At 45.3% G+C, this 25449-nt stretch overlaps 1 protein-coding gene across 2 annotated transcripts; it reads right to left on the bottom strand.

The window, feature by feature from the left end:
* Positions 1–4234: 4234 nt before the first annotated feature.
* LOC120064172 (sentrin-specific protease 7-like) lies at positions 4235–24575 on the bottom strand. Of its 2 annotated transcripts, none has more exons than XM_039014558.1 (23): positions 24410–24575; positions 20263–20420; positions 20069–20140; positions 19221–19336; positions 18393–18635; positions 18189–18256; positions 16662–16810; positions 16123–16522; positions 11136–11272; positions 9447–9578; positions 9282–9315; positions 8495–8728; positions 7938–8377; positions 7653–7783; positions 7391–7507; positions 7138–7257; positions 6962–7054; positions 6430–6647; positions 5906–5961; positions 5750–5793; positions 5591–5659; positions 5267–5417; positions 4235–5012 (listed from the first exon to the last, which is right to left on the bottom strand). In XM_039014558.1, exons 2-23 carry the CDS (start codon positions 20323–20325, stop codon positions 4848–4850), a joined length of 3252 nt encoding a protein of 1083 aa, XP_038870486.1. In that variant the 5' UTR covers positions 20326–20420; positions 24410–24575; the 3' UTR covers positions 4235–4847. The 2 variants fall into 2 exon arrangements, with proteins under 2 accessions (XP_038870486.1, XP_038870487.1); XM_039014559.1 differs by having other exon boundaries at positions 20278–20420.
* Between the last annotated feature and the right edge of the window lie 874 nt (positions 24576–25449).

Genomic DNA, 25449 nt, shown 5'->3' with positions numbered 1-25449 from the left:
ATGCTGGAGGATGTTGCAGGCAGCAGAACGTTCTCCACGGCGTCTCCAGACTCTGTCACGTCTGTCACATGTGCTCAGTGTGAACCTGCTTTCATCTGTGAAGAGCACAGTGCGAATTTGCCAATCTTGGTGTTCTCTGGCAAATGCCAAACGTCCTGCACGGTGTTGGGCTGTAAGCACAACCCCCACCTGTGGACGTCGGGCCCTCATACCACCCTCATGGAGTCTGTTTCTGACCGTTTGAGCAGACACATGCACATTTGTGGCCTGCTGGAGGTCATTTTGCAGGGCTCTGGCAGTGCTCCTCCTTGCACAAAGGCGGAGGTAGCGGTCCTGCTGCTGGGTTGTTGCCCTCCTACGGCCTCCTCCACGTCTCCTGATGTACTGGCCTGTCTCCTGGTAGCGCCTCCATGCTCTGGTCACTACGCTGACAGACACAGCAAACCTTCTTGCCACAGCTCGCATTGATGTGCCATCCTGGATGAGCTGCACTACCTGAGCCACTTGTGTGGGTTGTAGACTCCGTCTCATGCTACCACTAGAGTGAAAGCACCGCCAGCATTCAAAAGTGACCAAAACATGAGCCAGGAAGCATAGGAACTGAGAAGTGGTCTGTGGTCACCACCTGCAGAACCACTCCTTTATTGGGGGTGTCTTGCTAATTGGCTATAATTTCCACCTTTTGTCTATTCCATTTGCACAACAGCATGTGAAATTTATTGTCAATCAGTGTTGCTTCCTAAGTGGACAGTTTGATTTCACAGAAGTGTGATTGACTTGGAGTTACATTGTGTTGTTTAAGTGTTCCCTTTATTTTTTTGAGCAGTGTATTATTAAAAAAAATAAGTATGTGAAAAGATAATTGATGTATATCTTGTTTCAGTGGTTTAACTTTACACTGAAAGCGTTTTTCAATCCAAAAAATGTATTTAAAAAAATAAAGTTTGGACTTGGGAGTCCTGAAAAAACACCCGCCAAAGGGTTTCTACTGCAGTAAAATTCCTGCTCTTACTAACACTAACACCTACAAACTACGGTTGCTAATCTATGACCTGGAATCACCTAAAATCAGCATTTACCTCCTGGCAACAAATAATACTATTCCTGGAGATTTACATACGCCCAACCTCAGTCCGTCCAGTTTAGGCTGAAGTGTTGTTTACGTGTGAGCTCGATCTCACACTAACCAAGGGGTTGTGTTTTTATAACCCTCTTATCAGACAGCTGGGGGTCTATAAAATGTTGCGGTATCATACCCCATACACAATGGCACCAATTTTTCTGTTTGTTTATTTGTAACTTCTTTTTTTACCTCTTTTTTAAATAATGTTGCCGCTACCGTCTCATATGACCGAAAATGACTTCTGGACATCAGGACTGCAATTACTCACCACAGACTGGCAGAATCCTTTTTTTCCTTTAACGAGTCTGACGTGAACAATATGCTGCTTTCTCTGGAACTGGCCCAGATCCCCGTGCTTTCCCTGAAGAGGAGGCGGAGAAAAAAGGGCCAGAGGGCGGGCTGCTTTCTGAGAATTCGTAGGCGATCGAATAAACCTCCACTTCCTTCCATTCTGCTAGTAAACATGCAATCTTTGGAGAATAAAATAGTTGACCTACACAGAATATTAAATTACCAACGGGACATTCAAAACTGTAATATCTTACGCTTCACAGAGTTGTGGCTGAATGACGACACTATCAACATACAGCTGGCTGGTTATAAGCTGTACTGGCAGGATAGAACAGCGGCGTCTGGTAAGACGAGGGGCGGTGGACTATGTCTTTTTGTAAATAACAGCTGGTGCACGATATCTAAGGAAGTCTCAAGCTATTGCTCGCCTGAGGAAGAGTATCTCATGATAAGCTGTAGACCACACTATCTACCACAATCTACATTTTAGTAGCCGTTTACATACCACCACAGTCAGAGGCTGGCACTAAGACAGCATTGAATGATCTGTATTCCACCATAAGCAAACAAGAAAACGCTCACCCAGAGGCGGCGCTCCTAGTAGCCGGGGACTTTAACGCAGGGAAACTTAAATCCGTTTTACCAAATTTCTATCAGCATGTTAAATGTGCAACCAAAGGGAAAAATACTCTGGACCACCTTTACTCCACACAGACGCGTACAAAGCTCTGCCTCGCCCTCCAATTGGCAAATCTGACTATAATTCTATCCTCCTGATTCCTGCTTAAAGCAAAAATTAAAGCAGGAAGCAGCAGTGACTAGAGCAATAGAAAAGTGGTCAGATGAAGCAGATGCTGAGCTACAGGACTGTTTTGCTAGCACAGACTGGAATATGTTCCGGGATTCCTCCGATGGCATTGAGGAGTACACCACATCAGTCATTGGCTTCATCAGTAAGTGCATCGATGACGTCGTCCCCACAGTGACCGTATGTACATACCAGAAGCCATGGATTACAGGGAACATCCGCACTGAGCTAAAGGCTAGAGCTGCCTAGTCCCACTCCAATTTGTATACTGCCCCAACAGATCCACAGATGATGCAATCTCTATTGCACTCCACACTGCCCTTTCCCACCTGGACAAAAGGAACACCTATGTGAGAATGCTATTCATTGACTACAGCTCAGCGTTCAACACGATAGTGCCCTCAAAGCTTATCAAAAAGCTAAGGACCCTGGAACTAATCACCTTTTGCAACTGGATCCTGGACTTCCTGGGGGTGATGGGCTGCCCCCAGGTGGTAAGGGTATCAAATCAAATGTATTTATATAGCCCTTCTTACATCAGCTGATATCTCAAAGTGCTGTACAGAAACCCAGTCTAAAACCCCAAACAGCAAGCAATGCAGGTGTAGAAGCACGGTGGCTAGGAAAAACTCCCTAGAAAAGCCAAAACCTAGGAAGAAACCTAGAGAGGAACCAGGCTATGAGGGGTGGCCAGTCCTCTTCTGGCTGTGCCGGGTGGAGATTATAACAGAACATGGCCAAGATGTTCAAATGTTCATAAATGACCAGCATGGTCAAATAATAATAATCACAGTAGTTGTCGAGGGTGCAGCAAGTCAGCACCTCAGGAGTAAATGTCAGTTGGCTTTTCATAGCCGATCATTAAGAGTATCTCTACCGCTCCTGCGGTCTCTAGAGAGTTGAAAACAGCAGGTCTGGGACAGGTAGCACGTCCGGTGAACAGGTCAGGGTTCCATAGCCGCAGGCAGAACAGTTGAAACTGGAGCAGCAGCACGGTCAGGTGGACTGGGGACAGCAAGGAGTCATCATGCCAGGTAGTCCTGAGGCATGGTCCTAGGGCTCAGGTCCTCCGAGAGAAAGAACGAGAGGGTAGGTAACAACACATCCGCCACGCTCATCCTCAACACAGGAGACCCTCAGAGGTGCGTGTTCAGTCCCCTCTTGTACTCCCTGTTCACTCATGACTGCACGGCCAGGCACGACTCCAACATCATCATCAAGTTCGCCGATGACACAACAGTGGTAGGCCTGATCACTGACAAGACACCCTATAGGGAGGAAGTCAGAGACCTGGCCGTGTGGTGCCAGGACAACAACCTCTCCCTCAACATGATCAAGATAAAGGAGATGATTGTGGACTACAGGAAAAAGAGGACCGAGCATGCCCCCATTCTCATCAACGGGGCTGCAGTGGAGCAGGTTTAGAGCTTCAAGTTCCTTGGTGTCCACATCACCAACAAACTAACATGGTCCAAGCATACCAAGACAGTCATGAAGAGGGCACGACAAAACCCCTCAGGAGACTGAAAAGATTTATCATGGGTCCTCAGATCGTCAAAAGGTTCTACAGCTGCACCAGAGAGCATCCAGACTGGTTGCATCACTGCCTGGTATGGCAAATGCTCGGCATCTACAGAGGGTAGTGCGAACGGCCCAATAAATCACTGGGGCCAAGCTTGCTGCCATCCAGGATCTCTTTACCAGGCTGTGTCAGAGGAAGTACCTAAAAATTGTCAAAGACTCCAGCCACCCAGGTCATCGACTGTTCTCTCTGCTGTTGTATTTGGCGCATGTGACGAATAAAATGTGATTGGATTTGACACACACACACAAATCAGATCAACACAATGCTAATGGCTAGGGGTTATTTCTGGACAGGGCCAGAGACTCTTTCCTAAATCCTACAAAATCCCCCCCCCCCCAGCTTTACCCCGAAATCTGTATGTTTGTTTTACAACCACTCGGCTAAGTTGGTTGTGCCAGTAGGTCACCTCCTGGGTAATGAATTGTAATTCCGACTACAAATGCATTTATTATATTTCATATTCAAAACACGTTTTCATCAAAATGTACATTTTAAAACAAAATCCACATATAAAAATCAAACTGACATAACATTTACAATAGAATCACATGGGGGGGAAATTCATCGTAAAACAGGTAAAAGAATAAAAGGGAGACCCTGTTGAATCTGATCTCTTGTGTTAAATGAGGCTATAGTGGTGGTATGTGGTTCTATCTAGAAGGTGCAGTGGGGACAGACTCTTTAAAGGGGCATTCTACTGAAACGGTAAAGAATAACAGTTTTAACTGTTGAATTTCTGTGGAATGACCCTTTAATGCACCAACTTCAAACAAGAACCTGAGCTACAGCAACTCAACAGCAAGTCTTTTATATCCATCCTCAGTTGGATTTACATCATTAAAGCAACATCTGATGTTAGGGGCTAATTTCTTGTTGACATGATGAGACATCTGCATGTACTGTATGTTTGAACGGCCCTGCTGGCCGGTGAAACAACTACATACGCTTATTGTCTAAGAAATCATATTTCCATATCACTGGCTGAAATGTCAATTTCCTGGTTGCTCAGCATGAGCAGATTCCGAAGGCGGTTACTGTGCCTAACTGCCTACATTTCCCATGTTTCCTATACTACCCACCGTGTCCCTCTGGTGTCTGTACAGGTTCAACACCAGGTCCCTGATTTCGTCTCGTTTCCTCCGCACCTGTTGCCGTGGGAACCAGTGTTCTAGGCGCAGGGGGAGCTCAAAGTGCACCACAGGGTCCTAAAGGGAGAAAGGTCAGGAGAGAGATACAAGGTGTCTGTAGGTGTATGCCAGCATATGTGTTTGTGAGTATGTTCTCATAAGAGAAAAACATAAGTAACCTTGCCTGAGACCAGAAGACTCAAGCTTTAGCTCAGTTGGCTAACATGGTCTTGAGTTGTTCAGACACACCAGTTCAATACCCGGCTGGTTACAGGTGGGAAGTGTGTGAATGCGTATGTATGTGTGCATTCTTATTTCAGGTACATAGTTACCTGCAGGAAACTCTCAACGTATTGCAGCAGGTATAGGCCGCAGTCACTGCTGTTGTCCTGTAGAGGGACTTTACAGTGGGAGCCTCTCATCTGCTCAGAACTGAACTCACGCACAGAGCCCTGACGCACCTCCCACTCTGACTGCAGGTACCTGACACAGAGACACAGAGAGCGAGAGTACATTTAACACCCATAAGGAACATATTCACACACACACACACACACTCTTCCATTCTGTCTACAGATATCTAACACACACACAGGCATATACACACCCATTCTGTCTACAGATATTTAACACACACGAAAAGTGAACACACTCACTCCCGTAAGAGTTTGAAGACACGCTCATGGAGGGAGAACTTGAGGGAGTCCATGATGAGAATGCAGGGTCTGAGATAAGAGAAAAGCATTTCACAATTGCATATAAACATCCAGTTATGAGCTCTTTGTATGTGTAGGTGTGTGTGTCTTTCCACTCACCTTTTACAGACATTCTCTCTGTGGCAGGTCTTCTCAGTGCAGTCCTAGGGAGAAGAAGAATGACAGAAGGTAAGAAAGAGAACCGAGGGAGACGGAAAACAATGAAATGAGAACTTGAGACCCAACATAAGAGCCCTAAAGACAGTTGTGTCTTACCGGAGGACCAGAAGGGGGCTGGAGTACTGAGTCACCCTGGACAACACTCTCTGAAACTAGAGGAAACATCATCATCAGCAGCATTATCCTCCTCATGTTCCATCCCAGGGTTTCAGTAGTTCTTACGGTCATGATGTATGTTATCGCAGCACAGTGACATAGAGAATGGATTGTGTCTTAGTCTCATAAAAACACAGTAGATTAAAGCCTATTTAGTTCCGGCGTCATTCCCGGTTCCTGTCTGTGACTGGTGTTCTGATTGTTTTTGGATTACAAAAAACCAGAGCAGCTCTTAAACAATTCTCTCTCCTAAATGTTCTGGCTCCATCCTGCCACAGCTTTAGTTTTTCATTCTGTGCCCAAATACATCTGAAAGAAGGTGCATTTATCTAGACTACCCATAGTCATACTTCCTAGAGCAATGCAAATATTCACTCATGTTGAAATATTATGTAAGTTTGATGGTTTCACAAAGGTCTAACGTCCTGTGAGAGACATGATGAGAATAGTTTAGTCACACATACCTGTAAGTGTCAGTTTGTCTTGGTTGTCAGTGTTGGTGGGACCAGGGGGAACATCAGTGACACCATTAAGCTTTTCAGACCCGGAGGCCTTCTCTTCAGCCTGGGCCTTGCCTGGCTTCTCCCCCCCTGTTGCCCTCAGCGAGGCTGGGCTGCTCCACTCCTCACACTGGGGATCCTCCAGGCCAGGGAAGCAGATCACCACCAAGTACCAGTGGGCTCTGTCATACAAGGAAGAAAGCACTATAAGTCACATGGTTTATTGATGCGCGTGTATGTGTGCGTGTACTTCTTTTCCTACATTATCAGGACCCCAAATGTCCTAAAAGGGTAGGAATTAGTTAAAATGCTATTTTAAGCTCAAGGGTTAGGTTTATGGTTTTGGGTTAAGAGTGGGGTTAGGTTTAGGGTTAAGGAAAACAGAATGTGTAATAGTAAAAAAAAAAGTTGTTTTTAAATGTTTTTAAATCAAAACTGTGTGTGTGTGTGTGTGTGTGTGTGTGTGTGTGTGTGTGTGTGTGTGTGTGTCACTCACTCCTGATTGACAGGCACAAACAGGAAGTCTTTCTTGAAGATGTCCACATGTCGTGTCCATGTCTTCACTCTCTGGTGCCGCCGCTGCTGCGCTCTGGAGACAGACAACACACACATGTAACATACACTGCAATACAAATGCATGAATGATAAACCAAAATACACACACACACTTACGAGATGCTGGTGCTGTCCTCACTTGCGTTGTCTCTACGTGTGAGCTGCTTGTAGAAGAAGCTGCTAAAGACATGAGAGCGATCAGCCACATCTTGTGGAGCCCTCTCCAGGAGCAGATACCTGTTGGGACAGAGACAGAGCCGTGCAGGGGTTGAAACTGTCCTCCATTTTGACCCAAACTGTTTTTTTGTTGTGTACAGAGGATGTCTCCGTTAGGGTAGATACTCCATGCAATCACTGATGTCACACTCACTTGAGGTAGAAATCGATGATGACATCATTCAGGAACTGGCCATTGTCAAGGCACTCCAGATCTTCTGTTGTCACGGTGATCCCTCCTTTGGAAGGCGGTGGAGGAAACTGGATCAACCTAAGAACAGGAGGATGAGAAAGAAGTGAAGCCATATATCTACACGTTTCTCTACAGCAAGTGTCTCCGTCTCAGGTCCTGGAGATTCATTGGGTGTGCAGGCTAACACACCTGTTTCAAAGACTCAACAAGTTGTGTAGCTTGCCTGCGTGTGGGGCCCTGGTGTGTGTACCGGGTCCAGTTGGAGCCAGGCTTGGGGCCCAGGTACACAGAGTAGGAGCCTCTGGTTCTGTGGTGACACACTGTGTACACGGGTCTAGGCTGGACTGGACTCCCCTGGAGGGGTGACAAATGACAGAGGTAGTATAATGGGTTACTTGTTGTCAATTTGATTATTAAATGTTACGAGCTTAGGGTTTTGTTATGGTTGAGCTTATTGACATCAGTCACACACACATCCGCACTCAAACACACTCAAAGTACTACCAACCTCAGTGAGGGGTACGATCTCTACCTCCCTCTGCTCCTCCTCCATCTGTACGTCTGTCTCTGTGTCTGGTAGTGTCTGTGACTCCCCCTCCACCTCTCGGTCCAGAGGGTCCAGCTCCAGCCCAGGTGTGTCTCTGTCCTGTTCTGGTTCTTGGTCCTGGTCTGGCTCTGTCCCAGGCTTGGCACTGTTATGGCCCAGTAGGGAGAGTAGCTGCGGATCCAGTCCAGTTCTGCTGACCAGCACCAGACTGTCATCCAATGACAGGAGGGGACTGTGGAGGTCAACAACCCAGTTGACAGGAGAGCTGCCACGGAGCCGTGCAGCGTCGACGTGCGGGGTGTTGTTGAGACAGATGATGTCGAGGATGGAGCGAAGGAGAGCCCCCTCCACCCCCTCCAGAGGGTCGCACAGAGTGAGCAAGAGAAAGGGACTGGCTTGACCTGTGAACACACACACATTCAAACAACACAATCAAATACATTTGCATAGCACATAGGCGTACACACACTTGAGCAAACACCACACACACACTTTGGTTCCACAAGGCAGGCTCTCACCGGTGGGTGGGTCTAAGGCCTGTTTGATTGACAGCTCACTCAGGTCTTCTTGGACGGCGGCTGCCTGGGTGTCTGACACGTAGAGGAGGAGGAGGGCGGGGGGGGGCTGCCCCATCTCCCCCTCACCCTCCCACCCCAGCCCTCTCTCCTGTAGCTCCTCCCTGTCCCAGACGCTGTACCGCCACAGCTGACAGCGCTCCACAGTCACCATCACTTCTACCAGGCCCGAAGGCTCTGAAGACAGAGGGGAGAGAGAGGGGTCAACAACCTGGTCATCTAAACCTGGGGCTTATTCAGGAGGCAAAGACCAGGAAAACTTACTATTCCACATACAGTAGTGATCAGGAGTCACAGGGGAAAGCACATTAGCTCTCTGCAGACAGATTTCACCAGCAGAAAGGTGAAAAAGAGCACAAAAGCCCTGAGGGTCTCACACACACACACACACACACACACACACACACACACACACACACACACACACACACACACACACACACACACACACACACACACACACACACGTGTGCACTCAGCTGAAGATGAGGATGGTGTGCAGACAGACAGGAGGACCACAACAGGATCTATTTCAAGACAGAGTTTTTATATAGCCACCACACGAGGGGCTAGGGACCAGAGGGGCTAGCGACCACACGCGGTCTCGTTCAGGTTGGACCAAGTAATAATGCCATTGTTCCAAAAGGATTAAAGGTTAAATAGAGGACCAGGACTGGATGGTAAAAGCTGTGGCGACAACACAAAACAAGATCCAGGGGTGCTGAATTACCTTGAATTGGTATGATGATTCTTTGGTTTGTGATCTGCAGAGGAGGAAAGAAAGGGCCACACGTCACATAAGCACTGCAAGAGTACAAGCCGCTATGTATTGAATGTTTATTCTAGTATGTACTGCATCTTCTCCACAGTCGGAGCACAGTGTTCAGAGCATTACCCTGAGGTTCCCGCTGGCCTCCCCACGGACCCCCCCACAGTGCAGGGAAGAGAAGGGCAGGCCCATATTCTCAGAGTCCTCAGTGCTGGGGAAGGGGGCCACCCCAAATCCGGTCACCACCACAGGCACCAACTGAAACAAACACACACACAAACACTTTGATAAGTGACACACACAAGTGCATGCAAGCACACAACAACCATGCTTTCTGATAACAAGGGCACAAGAGAATCCAGATAAACAAGGAGACATAGAAAGGGTTTGTGTGCGAGAGACTTAGTTAATTAACAGATCGGTTTAACATACACTATATATAGACAAAACTATGTGGACACCCCTTCAATTTAGTGGATTTGGCTATTTCAGCCACATGCGTTGATGACAGGTGTATAAAATCCAGCACACAGCCATGCAATCTCCATAGACAAACATTGGTAGTAGAATGGCCCATACTGAAGAGCTCATTGACTTTCAACATGGCACCGTCATAGGATGCCACCTTTCCAACAAGTCAGGTTGTCAAATTTCTACCCTGCTAGAGCTGCCCCGGTCAACACTAAGTGCTGTTATTGTGAAGTGGAAACGTCTAGGAGCGACAACGGCTCAGCTGCGAAGTGGTAGGCCACACACTCTCACAGAACAGGACCGGCAAGTGCTGAAGCGCATAGCTGGTATAAATCGTCTGTTCTCGGTTGCCAGAAGAGTGGAAGCTGTTATAGCAGCAAAGGGAGGACCAACCTCATATTAATGACCATTATTTTGGAATGAGATGTTCGACAAGCAGGTGTCCACATACTTTTGATAATGCAGTGTATGCGTGTTCATTTGTTTGTGGTGCAGCCGAGGGCATTTGGCTCGTCCTCCTATGATTTGACCGACTACAGTACGTGGGAGCTACAGTATCCCCACACTGGCCTCTAAAGCCTGGCAGGCAGCAGGTGGTGGTTCTACCCCCTCGGGCCAGTCTAGTCACGCAACGCCCTCCCTCACTAACACCACCTGACTCTGTACTCTCATCCCTCTGTGAGCAGCCCTTTGTGACATCACTGTAATCTATACTCTTGAGTCGCTATTCACAATTTCCCCACCATAGGGGAAAACACTGGGAGTTCTCACAATGACAATAGGTGTATGTTATATAGCGCTTTTCATACAAAATCTCAGTCGCTTTTAAACTAAGAGAAAACCTCAACTGACGGCAAAAAAAAAACTACATTTACATGTTGCTCATGAGTGCATTTCACACTTCTTTTAGATTAGAATTGGATTGTAAGGCTCGTATGAATGTCCTGCTTAACATAACGTTTGTGTCATGTCGCCAATCAACTGCATTATACTTTTTTTTAAAACACTTAAACCGGTAAAAATGCCCTTTGGCTAGCTTTGCTACCAGCCTATGTCAATGAGCGTTAGTGTAGAACATGGGGATGTGTGAAGCCTACTCCTCAGCCTGAAGTGTCTGAACAGCTAGCTTTACACGTGGAGCTGACTGGTAAGACGCTTCAAGAGGGCGGTCATATGTTCTAGCAAGGCAGTGGTTCTGGGATCGAGCATCGTTGTTAGCCGAACCAGGAGGAAGTGGTACTCACTAAGCAAGCAGCATGTCCCCTATTCTGCCCTCTGTGATGTCATCCATTGTGATATCCCCCTATTCCATCCTTTGTGATGTCAGAAGTTGTTTTTGCCCACCTTAGAGTGCATCTCTGCCACCATTTGTTCCTGAGAATGATTTCTCTGGGGCTTAGACTCAGTAGCGCCAGTCTGTGGCCGAAGGACTGAACTGCGGGACGGGGTGACTACCTCCTCCTCATCACTGGAGAGAACAACTAGAAAACACACACACACACACACACAGATTAAACCTGTTGCAGTGAAATACTGTTACACACTAGGCTTGGGCAGTATACTGTATACTGAGATATTTTGAAATAAAGAGCGTATGATTTTCAAAATTCTAATTTTGACTCACAAAAATGCAATTAAATTCAGGTACATTTGTTAACAACTAGCACATGGCGCAAACAGAAGTGGATGTGATGTGACCTCCACAGTTGAGCAGCAAAGAGAGGTGATCAAGTTACAATAGAAATTCACTACTAATGTTTGCCAAGTAAATATCTTATAACTAGTATAAGTTAACTATCTCCAGCTCAAGGCTCCAGCTATGCATTTGATTTGCTAACTTGCTAGCTATAGGTGGCTAACTTATAAAATCAGAAGATTCTTGGTTACAGCAGACTATCAATCCTCTACTGGATCAAGTTCGAGTGTAGTCCTTTGAGAACTTAATGAGCTGGGTTGTCTGTCCTTGCATTTAGTTTATGTTCGCTTGTCCTTGTTAGCATTTACGTAGCACCCGCTATGGGATTTCACAAGTACTTTGTTAGCATACTTATTTATTTTTTACGTTTGCAAAGAAATAGCCGCCCTTGTGTGCACTACCGGTAATACCGTATGGTACTGGAACGGTATGGACATCTGGATAACACCCAACCCTATATTACACACACACGACTGTGGTGTAATGGACTATGAAACAAAGACAGGGACAGCAGTGCTGTCCTGCTATGTTGGGGGAGCAGTAACCATAGCAATGGCAAGGTGTTGTAGGCCACAGCTAGTGCTATGTTGGGGGGGGGCAGTAACCATAGCAATGGCAAAGTGTTGTAGGCCACAGCTAGTGCTATGTTGGGGGGGCAGTAACCATAGCAATGGCAAAGTGTTGTAGGCCACAGCTAGTGCTATGTTGGGGGGGGCAGTAACCATAGCAATGGCAAAGTGTTGTAGGCCACAGCTAGTGCTATGCTGGGGGGGGGCAGTAACCATAGCAATGGCAAAGTGTTGTAGGCCACAGCTAGTGCTATGTTGGGGGGGGGGCAGTAACCATAGCAATGGCAAAGTGTTGTAGGCCACAGCTAGTGCTATGTTGGGGGGGCAGTAACCATAGCAATGGCAAAGTGGTGTAGGCCACAGCTAGTGCTATGTTGGGGGGGGCAGTAACCATAGCAATGGCAAAGTGTTGTAGGCCACAGCTAGTGCTATGTTGGGGGGGGGCAGTAACCATAGCAATGGCAAAGTGTTGTAGGCCACAGCTAGTGCTATGTTGGGGGGGGGCAGTAACCATAGCAATGCCAAAGTGTTGTAGGCCACAGCTAGTGCTATGTTGGGGGGGGGGGCAGTAACCATAGCAATGGCAAAGTGTTGTAGGCCACAGCTAGTGCTATGTTGGGGGGGGGGCAGTAACCATAGCAATGGCAAAGTGTTGTAGGCCACAGCTAGTGCTATGTTGGGGGGGCAGTAACCATAGCAATGGCAAAGTGGTGTAGGCCACAGCTAGTGCTATGTTGGGGGGGCAGTAACCATAGCAATGGCAAAGTGTTGTAGGCCACAGCTAGTGCTATGTTGGGGGGGGGGGGGGGGGGGCAGTAACCATAGCAATGGCAAAGTGTTGTAGGCCACAGCTAGTGCTATGTTGGGGGGGCAGTAACCATAGCAATGGCAAAGTGTTGTAGGCCACAGCTAGTGCTATGTTGGGGGGGGGCAGTAACCATAGCAATGCCAAAGTGTTGTAGGCCACAGCTAGTGCTATGTTGGGGGGGGGGGGGGGGGGGCAGTAACCATAGCAATGCCAAAGTGTTGTAGGCCACAGCTAGTGCTATGTTGGGGGGGCAGTAACCATAGCAATGGCAAAGTGTTGTAGGCCACAGCTAGTGCTATGTTGGGGGGGGGGGGGGGGCAGTAACCATAGCAATGCCAAAGTGTTGTAGGCCACAGCTAGTGCTATGTTGGGGGGGCAGTAACCATAGCAATGGCAAAGTGTTGTAGGCCACAGCTAGTGCTATGTTGGGGGGGGGCAGTAACCATAGCAATGCCAAAGTGTTGTAGGCCACAGCTAGTGCTATGTTGGGGGGGCAGTAACCATAGCAATGCCAAAGTGTTGTAGGCCACAGCTAGTGCTATGTTGGGGGGGCAGTAACCATAGCAATGGCAAAGTGTTGTAGGCCACAGCTAGTGCTATGTTGGGGGGGGCAGTAACCATAGCAATGGCAAAGTGTTGTAGGCCACAGCTAGTGCTATGCTGGGGGGGGGCAGTAACCATAGCAATGGCAAAGTGTTGTAGGCCACAGCTAGTGCTATGTTGGGGGGGGGGGCAGTAACCATAGCAATGCCAAAGTGTTGTAGGCCACAGCTAGTGCTATGTTGGGGGGGGGGCAGTAACCATAGCAATGGCAAAGTGTTGTAGGCCACAGCTAGTGCTATGTTGGGGGGGCAGTAACCATAGCAATGGCAAAGTGGTGTAGGCCACAGCTAGTGCTATGTTGGGGGGGCAGTAACCATAGCAATGGCAAAGTGTTGTAGGCCACAGCTAGTGCTATGTTGGGGGGGGGGGGCAGTAACCATAGCAATGGCAAAGTGTTGTAGGCCACAGCTAGTGCTATGTTGGGGGGGCAGTAACCATAGCAATGGCAAAGTGTTGTAGGCCACAGCTAGTGCTATGTTGGGGGGGGGCAGTAACCATAGCAATGCCAAAGTGTTGTAGGCCACAGCTAGTGCTATGTTGGGGGGGGGGGGGGGGGGCAGTAACCATAGCAATGCCAAAGTGTTGTAGGCCACAGCTAGTGCTATGTTGGGGGGGCAGTAACCATAGCAATGGCAAAGTGTTGTAGGCCACAGCTAGTGCTATGTTGGGGGGGGGGGGGGGGGGGGGCAGTAACCATAGCAATGCCAAAGTGTTGTAGGCCACAGCTAGTGCTATGTTGGGGGGGGCAGTAACCATAGCAATGGCAAAGTGTTGTAGGCCACAGCTAGTGCTATGTTGGGGGGGGGCAGTAACCATAGCAATGCCAAAGTGTTGTAGGCCACAGCTAGTGCTATGTTGGGGGGGCAGTAACCATAGCAATGCCAAAGTGTTGTAGGCCACAGCTAGTGCTATGTTGGGGGGGGGGGGGGGGCAGTAACCATAGCAATGCCAAAGTGTTGTAGGCCACAGCTAGTGCTATGGCACACACATGCAAGCACACATATACTTTTTTTTCTTTTTCTTTTATTTTTTTACACACAAAAAGGCGATACTGGCAGAGACATATACACACACACACACTGGGCATACTGACAGTCGCAATCACACACCCAGTTGTCATCATTAACAGACACTGAAGGGCTCAGGCTCAGCGCCCGAAGCAGAAAAATAGACTACATTTAGCAACGGTCATCAAAATTGTTAAAAGGTTTTAAAACAATACTAATAAATGCAACAGGCAAAGAATGAAGATACTCTAAACTTTTAGCATTTTTAAAATTCATCAGATATGGACTGAATTATGGCACATAAAACATTTTACTGGCACGGACAAATAATTCATGGATTTCAGGGATTTCACTTTTTTCTTCTTAGAATGCACTCATATGTTCTAATGGTATTATGTATTTTTTTAATATGTTTTGTTAAAAATAAAGATGATGTGCCTCATTTGCATAAATACACTAACATAGAGGTGGAACAGGGCTGCACCCACCTGCTCCATCTTCCCTACCTGCTCCGTCTTCCCTACCTGCACCCACCTGCTCCGTCTTCCCTACCTGCTCCGTCTTCCCTACCTGCACCCACCTGCTCCGTCTTCCCTACCTGCTCCGTCTTCCCTACCTGCTCCGTCTTCCCTACCTGCTCCGTCTTCCCTACCTGCACCCACCTGCTCCGTCTTCCCTACCTGCTCCGTCTTCCCTACCTGCACCCACCTGCTCCGTCTTCCCTACCTGCTCCGTCTTCCCTACCTGCACCCACCTGCTCCGTCTTCCCTACCTGCACCCACCTGCTCCGTCTTCCCTACCTGCACCCACCTGCTCCGTCTTCCCTACCTGCACCCACCTGCTCCGTCTTCCCTACCTGCACCCACCTGCTCCGTCTTCCCTACCTGCACCCACCTGCGCCGTCTTCCCTACCTGCACCCACCTGCTCCGTCTTCCCTACCTGCACCCACCTGCTCCGTCTTCCCTACCTGCACCCACCTGCTCCGTCTTCCCTACCTGCACCCACCTGCTCCGTCTTCCCTACCTGCACCCACCTGCTCCGTCTTCCCTACCTGCACCCACCTGCGCCGTCTTCCCTACCTGCACCCACCTGCTCCGTCTTCCCTACCTGCACCCACCTGCTCCGTCTTCCCTACCTGCACCCACCTGCGCTGTCTAGCCTCATTAATTACTGTTGTATAATTCAACAAGTGTGTCAATAGCAGGATAAGTTTCTAGACGGAGCGTTAAATCTCAGATGAAGCTTTATCGTTCTTAGAGATGCAACTGAAAGACAATGTATTCCATTGAGCTCATTTCAGCCATTGCCGGGGTGTCTGACAGGTCATTATAAAAATGTCTGTGGTCGAAACGCTAACAAAAGGCACAAGCAAGAGTATGAAAGAGTCGCAGGAGTAAAATGAAAGCAAATAATCGAGTGAGATTTAAGTGACAAGTGGATTTGATCCCTCAAACAGAGGAAATATAAGGTATACAGATGCTCAGGGCATGCACGTTGTTACTACATTATAATGTAACCACTCCAGGAGGGGGAGGAATCTGTGTGTTTCTTTATTTCTGTATGTTTGTTTCAATAAGAGAGATGGGGTGAAAGAAGCACACACACCAGGAGTGAAGGTATGCAGCATACAGTGTGCTCTATACTCACTGGGTTCAGCAGGGCTGGGTTTGGGTGACCTATCCTGGCTGGAGGACAGGCACAGCCTCAGGGTTCCTCTCCTCTCCTTTCCACAGCTGGGGTTAGAGGGGCTAACAACTTCCTCGTCTTCCCCCACAGTGACAACCATCAAGGTCCCGTCAAAGTCAGAGGGATCCACCTCTACCTCTATGGATGCTACATTGGTGTCTCTGGCCCCTGTCCCCTCCAGACAGAGCCGTTTTGGGAGCAGTCCTCCCACGCCTCTGGACTCCCCGGACAGGCGCAGCACGCTCCCCCTGGAGCGCCTGGAGGTGTCTGTGGTCAAGCTCTCCACCGCTCCATCCTTCATCCATCCATCCTTCATCTGTCCATTACAGTTGAGCCCAGACTCCCTCCTACATCTCTCCCTCTGGAAACAGAGGGATAAAGGTTGCGTTAAGCTGGGGGCTGGTTGTCTATGGTTTCTAGCTTTCAGGTTTTTGGCTTTAGCCTTAAAGTCAGACAACTTTAATGTCAGTATTAAGGTAACTTCTATCCAGAGATCCTACCTCAGCGCGTGTGGATTCACTTGAACCTGAATTGGACTTCCTGGTCCTGGTGGATTGTGGGTAACGCTTTTTCTGGTGCCTGTCCCCCTCAGTAAAGGTCACCTCCTCCAGGGGTACCCCGGACCTGCGCCTCCCTGACACACTACCCTCTGCAGAGTAAAGGGACGGTGATAAAGTTATCACACCAGATACAATAAACGTGTTCCTACTCTCCAGAAAGTAGGGCAGCAGATATGGAAAAACAAACGACCGTAACAGAGAATTAAATCAACGTTGCCTGTGTATGTGTGTGTGTAAGAGAGGAAAAGAAAGGTGCAGATTCAGCAGGTCTTTGTTTTACAGCTCTATAAAGTAAAGTGTTTGTTTATTTACAACAGGCTTGAATCCAGGAATACTGCAGAGCCTTTCCAATAAGGAGAACCCTCGGGGGGGGGGGGGGGGGGGGGGGCAAGACGGTAGGAATGTGTGTGTGATCTTCATAAACGTTGCATAAATGTAACACTAAATATCTGCGTGCCTCATTTCTGAAAAGACTGCGCACGCAGAAAAATATTGTGATTATTAATTTGGCGCACGCCATACATACATACATGCAAGTTTCCCATTATAAACCAAACCTGTCGTAAACTTGTGCGCGCGTGAACGAGCATTATAACTCCGCCTGAAAAAACACCCATCATTCACCTTTTATGGTGACAATAACGCCCGTATGTGCTGTATACTTTGGAAGTATTGGAATTAGGCCAAGACAGTATCTAAAGGAAATAGCAATGCATGGCAAACTTGATCAAATGTCTTTGGAGGTGTTGGCAGAATGTTTTCTTTTGCAGTGACATTTGCTGTATATGACCATTTCTGAAAGACAAAAACACTTGCAAATTGTTGTGGACCTGTAAACAGATTCTTCGAATGCAATAACGTTTTACCTTCACTTTTCCCCAAACCTAAATAAGCTGCACTGCCCGCGAATTCTGAAACGGTGTCTACTCTGATAAAATGTTAAACTACAGTAGGCCTAGTTACAGTGGTAGCCTATACATCTCAATGCAAAAGATCAACTGTCTGTTCACCGGTTAAATTCTACTGTGTTATAAAACTACACTCCCTGTCGGATGCATAGAGCAAAAACTTGTAGTTATGATAGCATTTAACTGAACTAGTTAAATTAAGGTTCAATAAAAACAACGATAATATCTAATAGGCCCAATTAAATGAGAGATGCACACTGTACATTTGGCATCTTGTTATTATATTTAGCTAGGCTACATGTTTTTTTGTTATAAATAAGAGTGCCATATATTCCACATTTGCACAAGGCTACTACTTTTGCCTTCTTGTAATGCAATACTTCAACCACTAGAAACTGTGCGTACTCATGGTCTAAAGTTTGCGGGAAGATAAGCACATTCTCACGTCAAGTTCAGTTTTGAAAAAAATAGCAAATTTTGAGTGAAAACTGGCGGACACATGTTTCAGGGCATATTTTGTGCGTACGCAATTTTTATAAATGAGGCCCCTGGTCCTCACCGTTCTCCTCTCCTATTATCACTTCTTTCATCTCCTCTTCTTCCTCTGACCCCCCTCTGTGGTGTGACCTAAACAAGAGAGAAAGAAGGAAAGAAAGTCAGAAGCCACCCAAACAAAATTCTACTGTCTGTATACTTACTCTGTGTTTTAACTCTCGATCGCTCACTGGCATCCTAAATTCAGCAACATTTAACCCAGCATTACCTCGTCTCCTTGCGGGTCGAAGTGGGTGTGTCGTGGTCATGGGGTCTCTTTCTGTATTGGGGATCATCTCTCCGATCCTCTCCCCCCTCTCTGCTGCTCTGAGACACCCTCCTCTGCCCACTCCCCACCCACGACTCTCTCTTTCTCTCTCCATTGCCAGTCATCAGGCCACGCCTTTTCTTGTCCAGGTAGGCCAGCCCCTGTTCAGTCTTTAAAACGTCCGTGAGGACCAACTGGATCTGCCTGATGAAGGAAGGAACGGAACCAGTCAGAACCTTTACAGCTCTACGACCATTCTGTGTCATCATGACCTGATATGACATTCCGGCTTATATGATAACCATTCTGACCATGTACATGTTAGTTAACCAATAGGGAAACTGTGTGAGGCTATAGGGGGAGGGGCAGACAGGTGGAATGGGGTTGATAGTACCAGGCAGTGTGTCTGTGTGGTAAAGATAAGCACTGCTGCTGTAGCTATATCTCTACAGTACCAGTAATGGTGGTGTACCCGGAGCATGTAAGCTACCTTTGAGAATAATACTTAGGGGAAGAGCCCCATCTGTGGAACGTTTGGAAAACTGCACCCAATGACAAAGTGGCTTAATTCTACTTTACCGTGCAAAGGCTCCCAATTAGTTCACAGATAATAACATGACTTCAAATGTATATTTTGGCAGTATAAGAGTAAGACAAAGGCTGTATCTTACTAAGTGACCGTGTTATAGAGTAAAATCATCTATGAACCTACAACAATCTAACCAGACTATGTATGCTTGCTTCCTAACATAACTTTCCATCTGTGGCTCCATAAATGCTGCTCCTCACCTGTCCATTGCCGCTTGGGCTAAAGCCACCTGGCCATGATCCAAAGAGATGGATCCATTCTGCTGACGGGAATCTTGGAGTTTGATTCTGTCTCCAGCAATCTGGGACCAATGAATCTGTTGGAGAAAGGGAGGCAGGAGGAAAGTTACTGACCCACTGCCCTGACCACAATATTAAAACCTTGGGGAAAAAGGTTAAAGGTGAAATCTGTCATTTCATTTATTTTCAGTCATTTTAATGTTGTGTGTGTGAAGGAGAGGGACAGAAGGTGAGAAAGTTTTGGGGTCAGCTAAGGTCTTTCAGGTATAATTGTGTTTCTTACTAAATGTTTGACCCCATAAGCCCTACTTAGTGTGCCCTACTTAGGCTAAGCGAACTGAATGAGTGTGCTCGCATTCTCCCTTAAAAGACCTTTGATTGAAAAGTTGCAATAGTACCGTAGCCAGTATACACTTCCTCAGAAGTCTGAATTAATCTAACATAACGCAAGACATCTGTCATTCATTTTTTTGTTGTTGTTGAAATATTAGTCGCACAATTTTACATCTAACTAAGATGTTTGGTGCAGTTTTTCTCAACTGAAAAAATGTACATGAAAGCGATTCGTCTCTCGTTGAATGACGACAAACACTTCATTAAAGAATCCCTACTGTTGACCAATCACAGACGAAAAGGCGTAGACTTCGGCTTGCCTCAAGAAAAAAATACCGCGTGCACGAACAACCGAGAAAACCCTTGCCGAAAACCAAAACGAACAGAAACGTCGTCTGTGATTGGCACGAACTGTTTCAGATGTTTACCATGCGGACGCCTTAAGAGAAAGGTTACCCAAAGAGAATAACATCTACCTGTGCCTCTTCATTCCCACATCCCAACTCTGAAGAAAGGAGGGTCTGAGGGATTTTGAGTGGACTTCCCATCTAAAAAGCAGAAAGGGGTACTGTTACTATGCTCACTATTATTGATTATATTTCTTGCATACTGACTGAGAAAAAGACTAGGAATCCCAATGAATGAATATAACCAGGCAGGCCAGACATACTTGAGCGTTATCCACCTTGTCAACGGCCAGTGAAATGGTTAGAGCTCTCCTGTGGTCCATCATGACCAAGCTATGGTCCTTCAGGACTTGATGGACACTCCTTCTCCAGAGCCTCCTGTCACCAACCAAGGCAGCGATGGCGATGCAGCAAGAAAGATCTGCAGCAGACACACATGGTATACATTCACTTTCATATCTGTCAGTTTAAATGTGCATAATCACCCATACCTTGGGGATGTATGTTGTTAAATACAGTATCAGGTGCGTGCAAGTGTGATTATTTTTTACTTTGTACTTAATGTGTAATGCTTTTGCCATGACAAATACAAGTATTGTTTATAAACTTGCAATAGCAGTTAGTAAGCAACTACAGGTTCATTATGGGTACATGTTCTGTATCTCTCAATCCACAAGAACAGCAGCATCTTGACAGGTCACAGTGTGGTGCATATATTTTACTGCATTAGCATGCTATAGTCCATGGGCCAGGTCGGGCTCACTTGGGAAGACGATGTCTCAGTGATTTTCTTGAAGGTTAATGTCCCTAGAGTTGTGCGACAGCAGTGCTGCAAAGGCAGCTTTCTCTGTGTTATCACGATTTCTTTCATCCCTCCATCCCATTCATTTTTCACCATAGCGGTTTTACCAGTTGAAAAACAATGTCAGTATTCTTAAAGTTATTGCTCACATATACACTTTAATCATATATCATTGAAAGCTTAGATTCGTAGCTATCCATCAGACACATTTTTGGAAGGTTAGGTATAAATGGCTTTAAAATGGAAACCCTGATACATTTTAAACTTTGTTTGACAAGTGGATCTGAAAGGTCATGAAATTACCTTTCAAATTGTATATAATATAACCAACTTTGAAAATACCACCTACAACAATTGTTTAAAAATAGCCCTTATTGTGCAATTGACATTAGAATGTTGGAAACTTAGCCTTAGAATTTCATGTCTTGGGGCAGCTATGGTTTTGGATTGTAACATCGGTGATAGAAGCACCAAATTCCACACACAGTGAGAAAAGGGTTTCAAAAACATTTGTAGATACAGGGCCATCACAGGATTCACGCATTAACCCCACAGAAACCTTTTTCCAAAATGGCACCAAACAACTCAATGGGGTCTTATTGGATCGATTTGCATGACCATACCTGTATGAAACAATTGTAATACACCCAACAATATCTTAAAATGGTTATAATGATGTAGAATACACAACCAAATGAGCCAAGTGTGTCATATATACAAAGATGTTCAATTATTCACAGAACTGTGGTAAGAATGTGCCCAAAAAGGTGTCAGAATCACTGATTTCTGAAGATGTTTAAATTCTTAATTGCAATATTTCATCTTCAAACATTTAAAATGGATTTATACTTGTAAATATTCATGAATGTGGGCTGACTAAAAGGATATACAGTGTTATCCTATTAAACTATTTTCATTATGAGGACTATAAACCTGCCCCAGATATTCCATGTAGTAAAATCCAATGTTGGGCCTGTTGAGGCCAGTTATATTAATTGATACTTTTAGTTTTCTAATAATAGACCAACCTGCTACAGCCCCATAGTAAGAATACATCTTAAAGGGATAATCCACCCCCTGAAGTAAAAATCATGAAATGTTCCCCATGATTTAAGTTCTCAGTGGTCCGTCTGTGAAATCACAAATCATGCAAGAACGTATCATAGCCACATGGTTCTTGTCATTGGAGATAGAGGATAACACACCATCATATTTCATGACACTCTTAAAACAATGACCTACAATCCAACTCGACAAATCAGCCAATAGATGGTATGGGCATACTTGTCCATCCGTTTATATCATCATGACAAAGTATATATTTCGCTTAGATGTGCTCAATTTAGTGTAAATTATTCAACTCAGTTTCTCCTTCAAGTACCATCTCGCAACGCAACCTGTGTATCTGTGGGTAAGGACCCGTTGCCATAGCAACGTACTTTGCACCTGCTCTGGGCAACAGAGTTGCAATTTGAACTTGGTGAGATAGACTCCTAAATTAATGGGTGCAGTTTGTTTAGGCAATTTTACAGCTAGCCATCTACTTCACATGCTGATATTGACTTTGGTATTATTGTGTGGATTTACATTTGCTAGATAGCTAGCCAGCCCAGAGTGAGCATTGCATTGTGGGTTTTGTTGTGGACTTGAGCTGCAAAGATTTCCACAACGATTTTCGCATACCAACCTTATTATAATGACAAAAATAAATATTTGTTCACAAAAAATATAGTTTTCACATATTACTGTTATTTAACACAGTTTGACACTGTTTAAACATAAGAATTAGGGGTTTGGGATGGATTATCCCTTTACATTTTGACTAATTATGTGGTTATTATGTGGTTATTTTGACTAATTAATGGTTTTCTGCTCTCATCTAGATAATAGGTTAAAACGTATTGGCATTCACACGGAATTTTACAAGTGTTCTAATCCTCTGCTTTATGAAAACAGTTGATAGGATAACATTGTATATAATTTTAAAATCAGCCCACAGCCATGAATATGCACATGTATGAAATCATTTTTTATTTAAAGATAAAATATTGCAATTAGTCCCCATGCAGTCTTTGTAATTGATTCTTTCAAATCATTGTGTTTATTTAATGAAATAAACTCAAATATATTTTTTATCAATTATATCCCCAAGCCTCCTTTGGCCCTGGAAATGCTCAGGCTGATCATACGGGCGTTAGGAAACAAATGTTAAGATATTTACATACAGCTCTGATTGGCTGATAGGATGCTCTAGAGCGCACCCGCTTACCCAGATTAACAGGCATTGGTCTATTATAATCAGATCACATTGTGATGTCATCTGGGCCAAAAGTTCCATCCCACCTGAACAGACTGAAATTTACAGGCATTTTTTCTTCTAAATAGCCCTTACACAAAAACTGCATTATCAAAATTTTCACAATTTCCAAGTGTTATTTCGACCTCTGTGTGGAAAGATATATTTTTTTTTAAACAAGTAAATCACATTAACTGCACTGCCCCTTTAAGCATTGAAATGTTAAGAAATCAGTGATCAGGACAGCTTTTTGGGCACACCCCAGTTCTGTGAATCATTTAACATATTTATATAGCTGGCACAATTGGCATACTACAATTATGTTTCATGCAGGTATGGTCATGCGAAATTGATCCAATAACACCCCATTGGGTTGTTTGGCGGCCATATTGGAAAAAGGCTTCAGTGGCGTTAATGCGGGAATCCTGTGATGGTCCTGTATCTACACATGTTTTTAAAACCCTGTTCTGTGTGTGTGCAATTTAATGCTTCTATCACCGAAGTTACAATCCCCATAGCTGCCCCACTATATGGAATTATATGGCTACGCTTCCAACATTCCAATTTCAAGGGTATTGTTGTCACAATACCAGTATTGCAATACTAGGAAGTAAGGAAGCAAAGGAAACAAAACATGGACGTGGACTTCATTTCTTAAGGAAAACATTCCTAATGTTGGGAAAAACAGCCTTATGTTGTCACCCAGAGTCACATTTGAAGTTGTTTATATGTATACCACTTAAAAGGTAATTTCATGACCACCCAAATGTATCAGGGTTGACTTTTTTAAGCATGAGTATTACAACATGTGGATGGATAGTTGTGAATCTAAGTTTACTAATATGATTAAAGGGTAACGTTATAGGTGAGCAATAACTGGTTCTATACTGACATTGGAATTTTACGATATGACGAACAATGGTAAAAATGAATGGGATGGAGGGATGAAAAGAGTGATAACACGGAGAAAACTGCCATGAGACATCGTCACCCCAAGAGTGAGCCCGCCGGCCCTCATTTGGGGGTCTGGCCCGTGCCATGGACTACTATGCTAGCAATCACTGGTTAGTCCTCAGGTCGTTGCATTTCGCTAACGTTAAATATTGCTCGTATAATGGTTATCTTCATATGTGCCATTTGTCATTCTAGAATATCATTCAACTATACACAGTCACGCTAGCTAACTAAACCTGGCAACAAGCTGCCTGTAACTTCAGAGACATTTGGTGTAGGCGAGCCTTAGCTAGCATCTATGAATAGGCTAACGTTAGCTAGCTAGCAGATAACTTTTGTCCCCAGTTCTCATACTTACTCGGTAATACAGTGAGTTAGTGCAACATACACACGCGTGACCAAAAAATGAGGAGACGGAAAATGTACACAGCTACTGCACTCTCCAAATCATCTTGCTGATTAATTGCAACGCACATAAAATCATAAATACACGTTGTTGGCAAAGGTTGCCGTTGTTTTCAAGCTTTTCCTGGTTCAGAAGAACATCCTGTTGTTTCCGGAAGTGAACAATCTAGCTATATGAGACCATAGAATGAGAATATTATTTGCATCCACGTCTGTTTTATGACTTTATTATTTGGTCACAAATGTACATTTATATGATATTAAATATGAAATACATTGAATTATTCTAATATACCTTCACAGTATCAAATTACTTGATATGTAGGCTACTCATGGTCCACATAACATTTTTCATTTAATGTTGCAGATATGTTTTAATGATTCAAGAAATGTTTTAATGATTCATTGCACTTCTTGATAAAGTTCATCAGATACTTTAATATCTAATTGCTCATAATTTACATTCTGAGAAGTTATATGCACACAACAATAAAAGACAAGTCATTCATATACTTTTCAAATATTACAAATATTACTGTTCAAATTGTTTTTATTTTTAAATTTTTTAAATGTAACCTTTATTTAACTAGGCAAGTCAGTTAAAAACAAATTATTATTTACAATGACGGCCTACCCCGGCCAAACCCGGACGACACCGGGCCAATTGTGCGCCGCCCTATGGGACTCCCATTCACGGCCGGATGTGATACAGCCTGGATTCGAACCAGGGACTGTAGTGACGCCTCTTGCACTGAGATGCAGTGCCTTAGACCGCTGCGCCACTCGGGAGCTGAAGCTGCAGCAGGGGCATCAAGCCAGCTCAGTCCCTGGGTGGAGGGGTTGGTGAGCAGGCCATCACATGCTGCAGCCACAAGGGTCATCTAGGCTCACTGGACCCAATACTGACCTGAGATCACCGTATATAATTCACATCAAATCAAATCTTTTGATTTGTCACATGCGCCGAATACCTTACAGTGAAATGCTTACTTA

Source organism: Salvelinus namaycush, chromosome 19, assembly GCF_016432855.1.
Source record: "Salvelinus namaycush isolate Seneca chromosome 19, SaNama_1.0, whole genome shotgun sequence".
NCBI classification, from domain to species: domain Eukaryota; kingdom Metazoa; phylum Chordata; class Actinopteri; order Salmoniformes; family Salmonidae; genus Salvelinus; species Salvelinus namaycush.
Note: the sequence above shows the minus strand (reverse complement) of the source record. Positions and strands in the feature narration are given on the sequence as shown.

Coding starts and splice junctions, on each gene's coding strand:
- LOC120064172 (XM_039014558.1), bottom strand. CDS start 20,325: ATGATGGACCACAGGAGAGCTCTAACCATTTCACTGGCCGTTGACAAG. Junction 18,636..19,220: donor GCCCAAGCGGCAATGGACAG/GTGAGGAGCAGC, acceptor TTCCTTCATCAG/GCAGATCCAGTTGGTCCTCA. Junction 5,962..6,429: donor AGACAAACTGACACTTACAG/GTATGTGTGACT, acceptor TGTTTCCTCTAG/TTTCAGAGAGTGTTGTCCAG.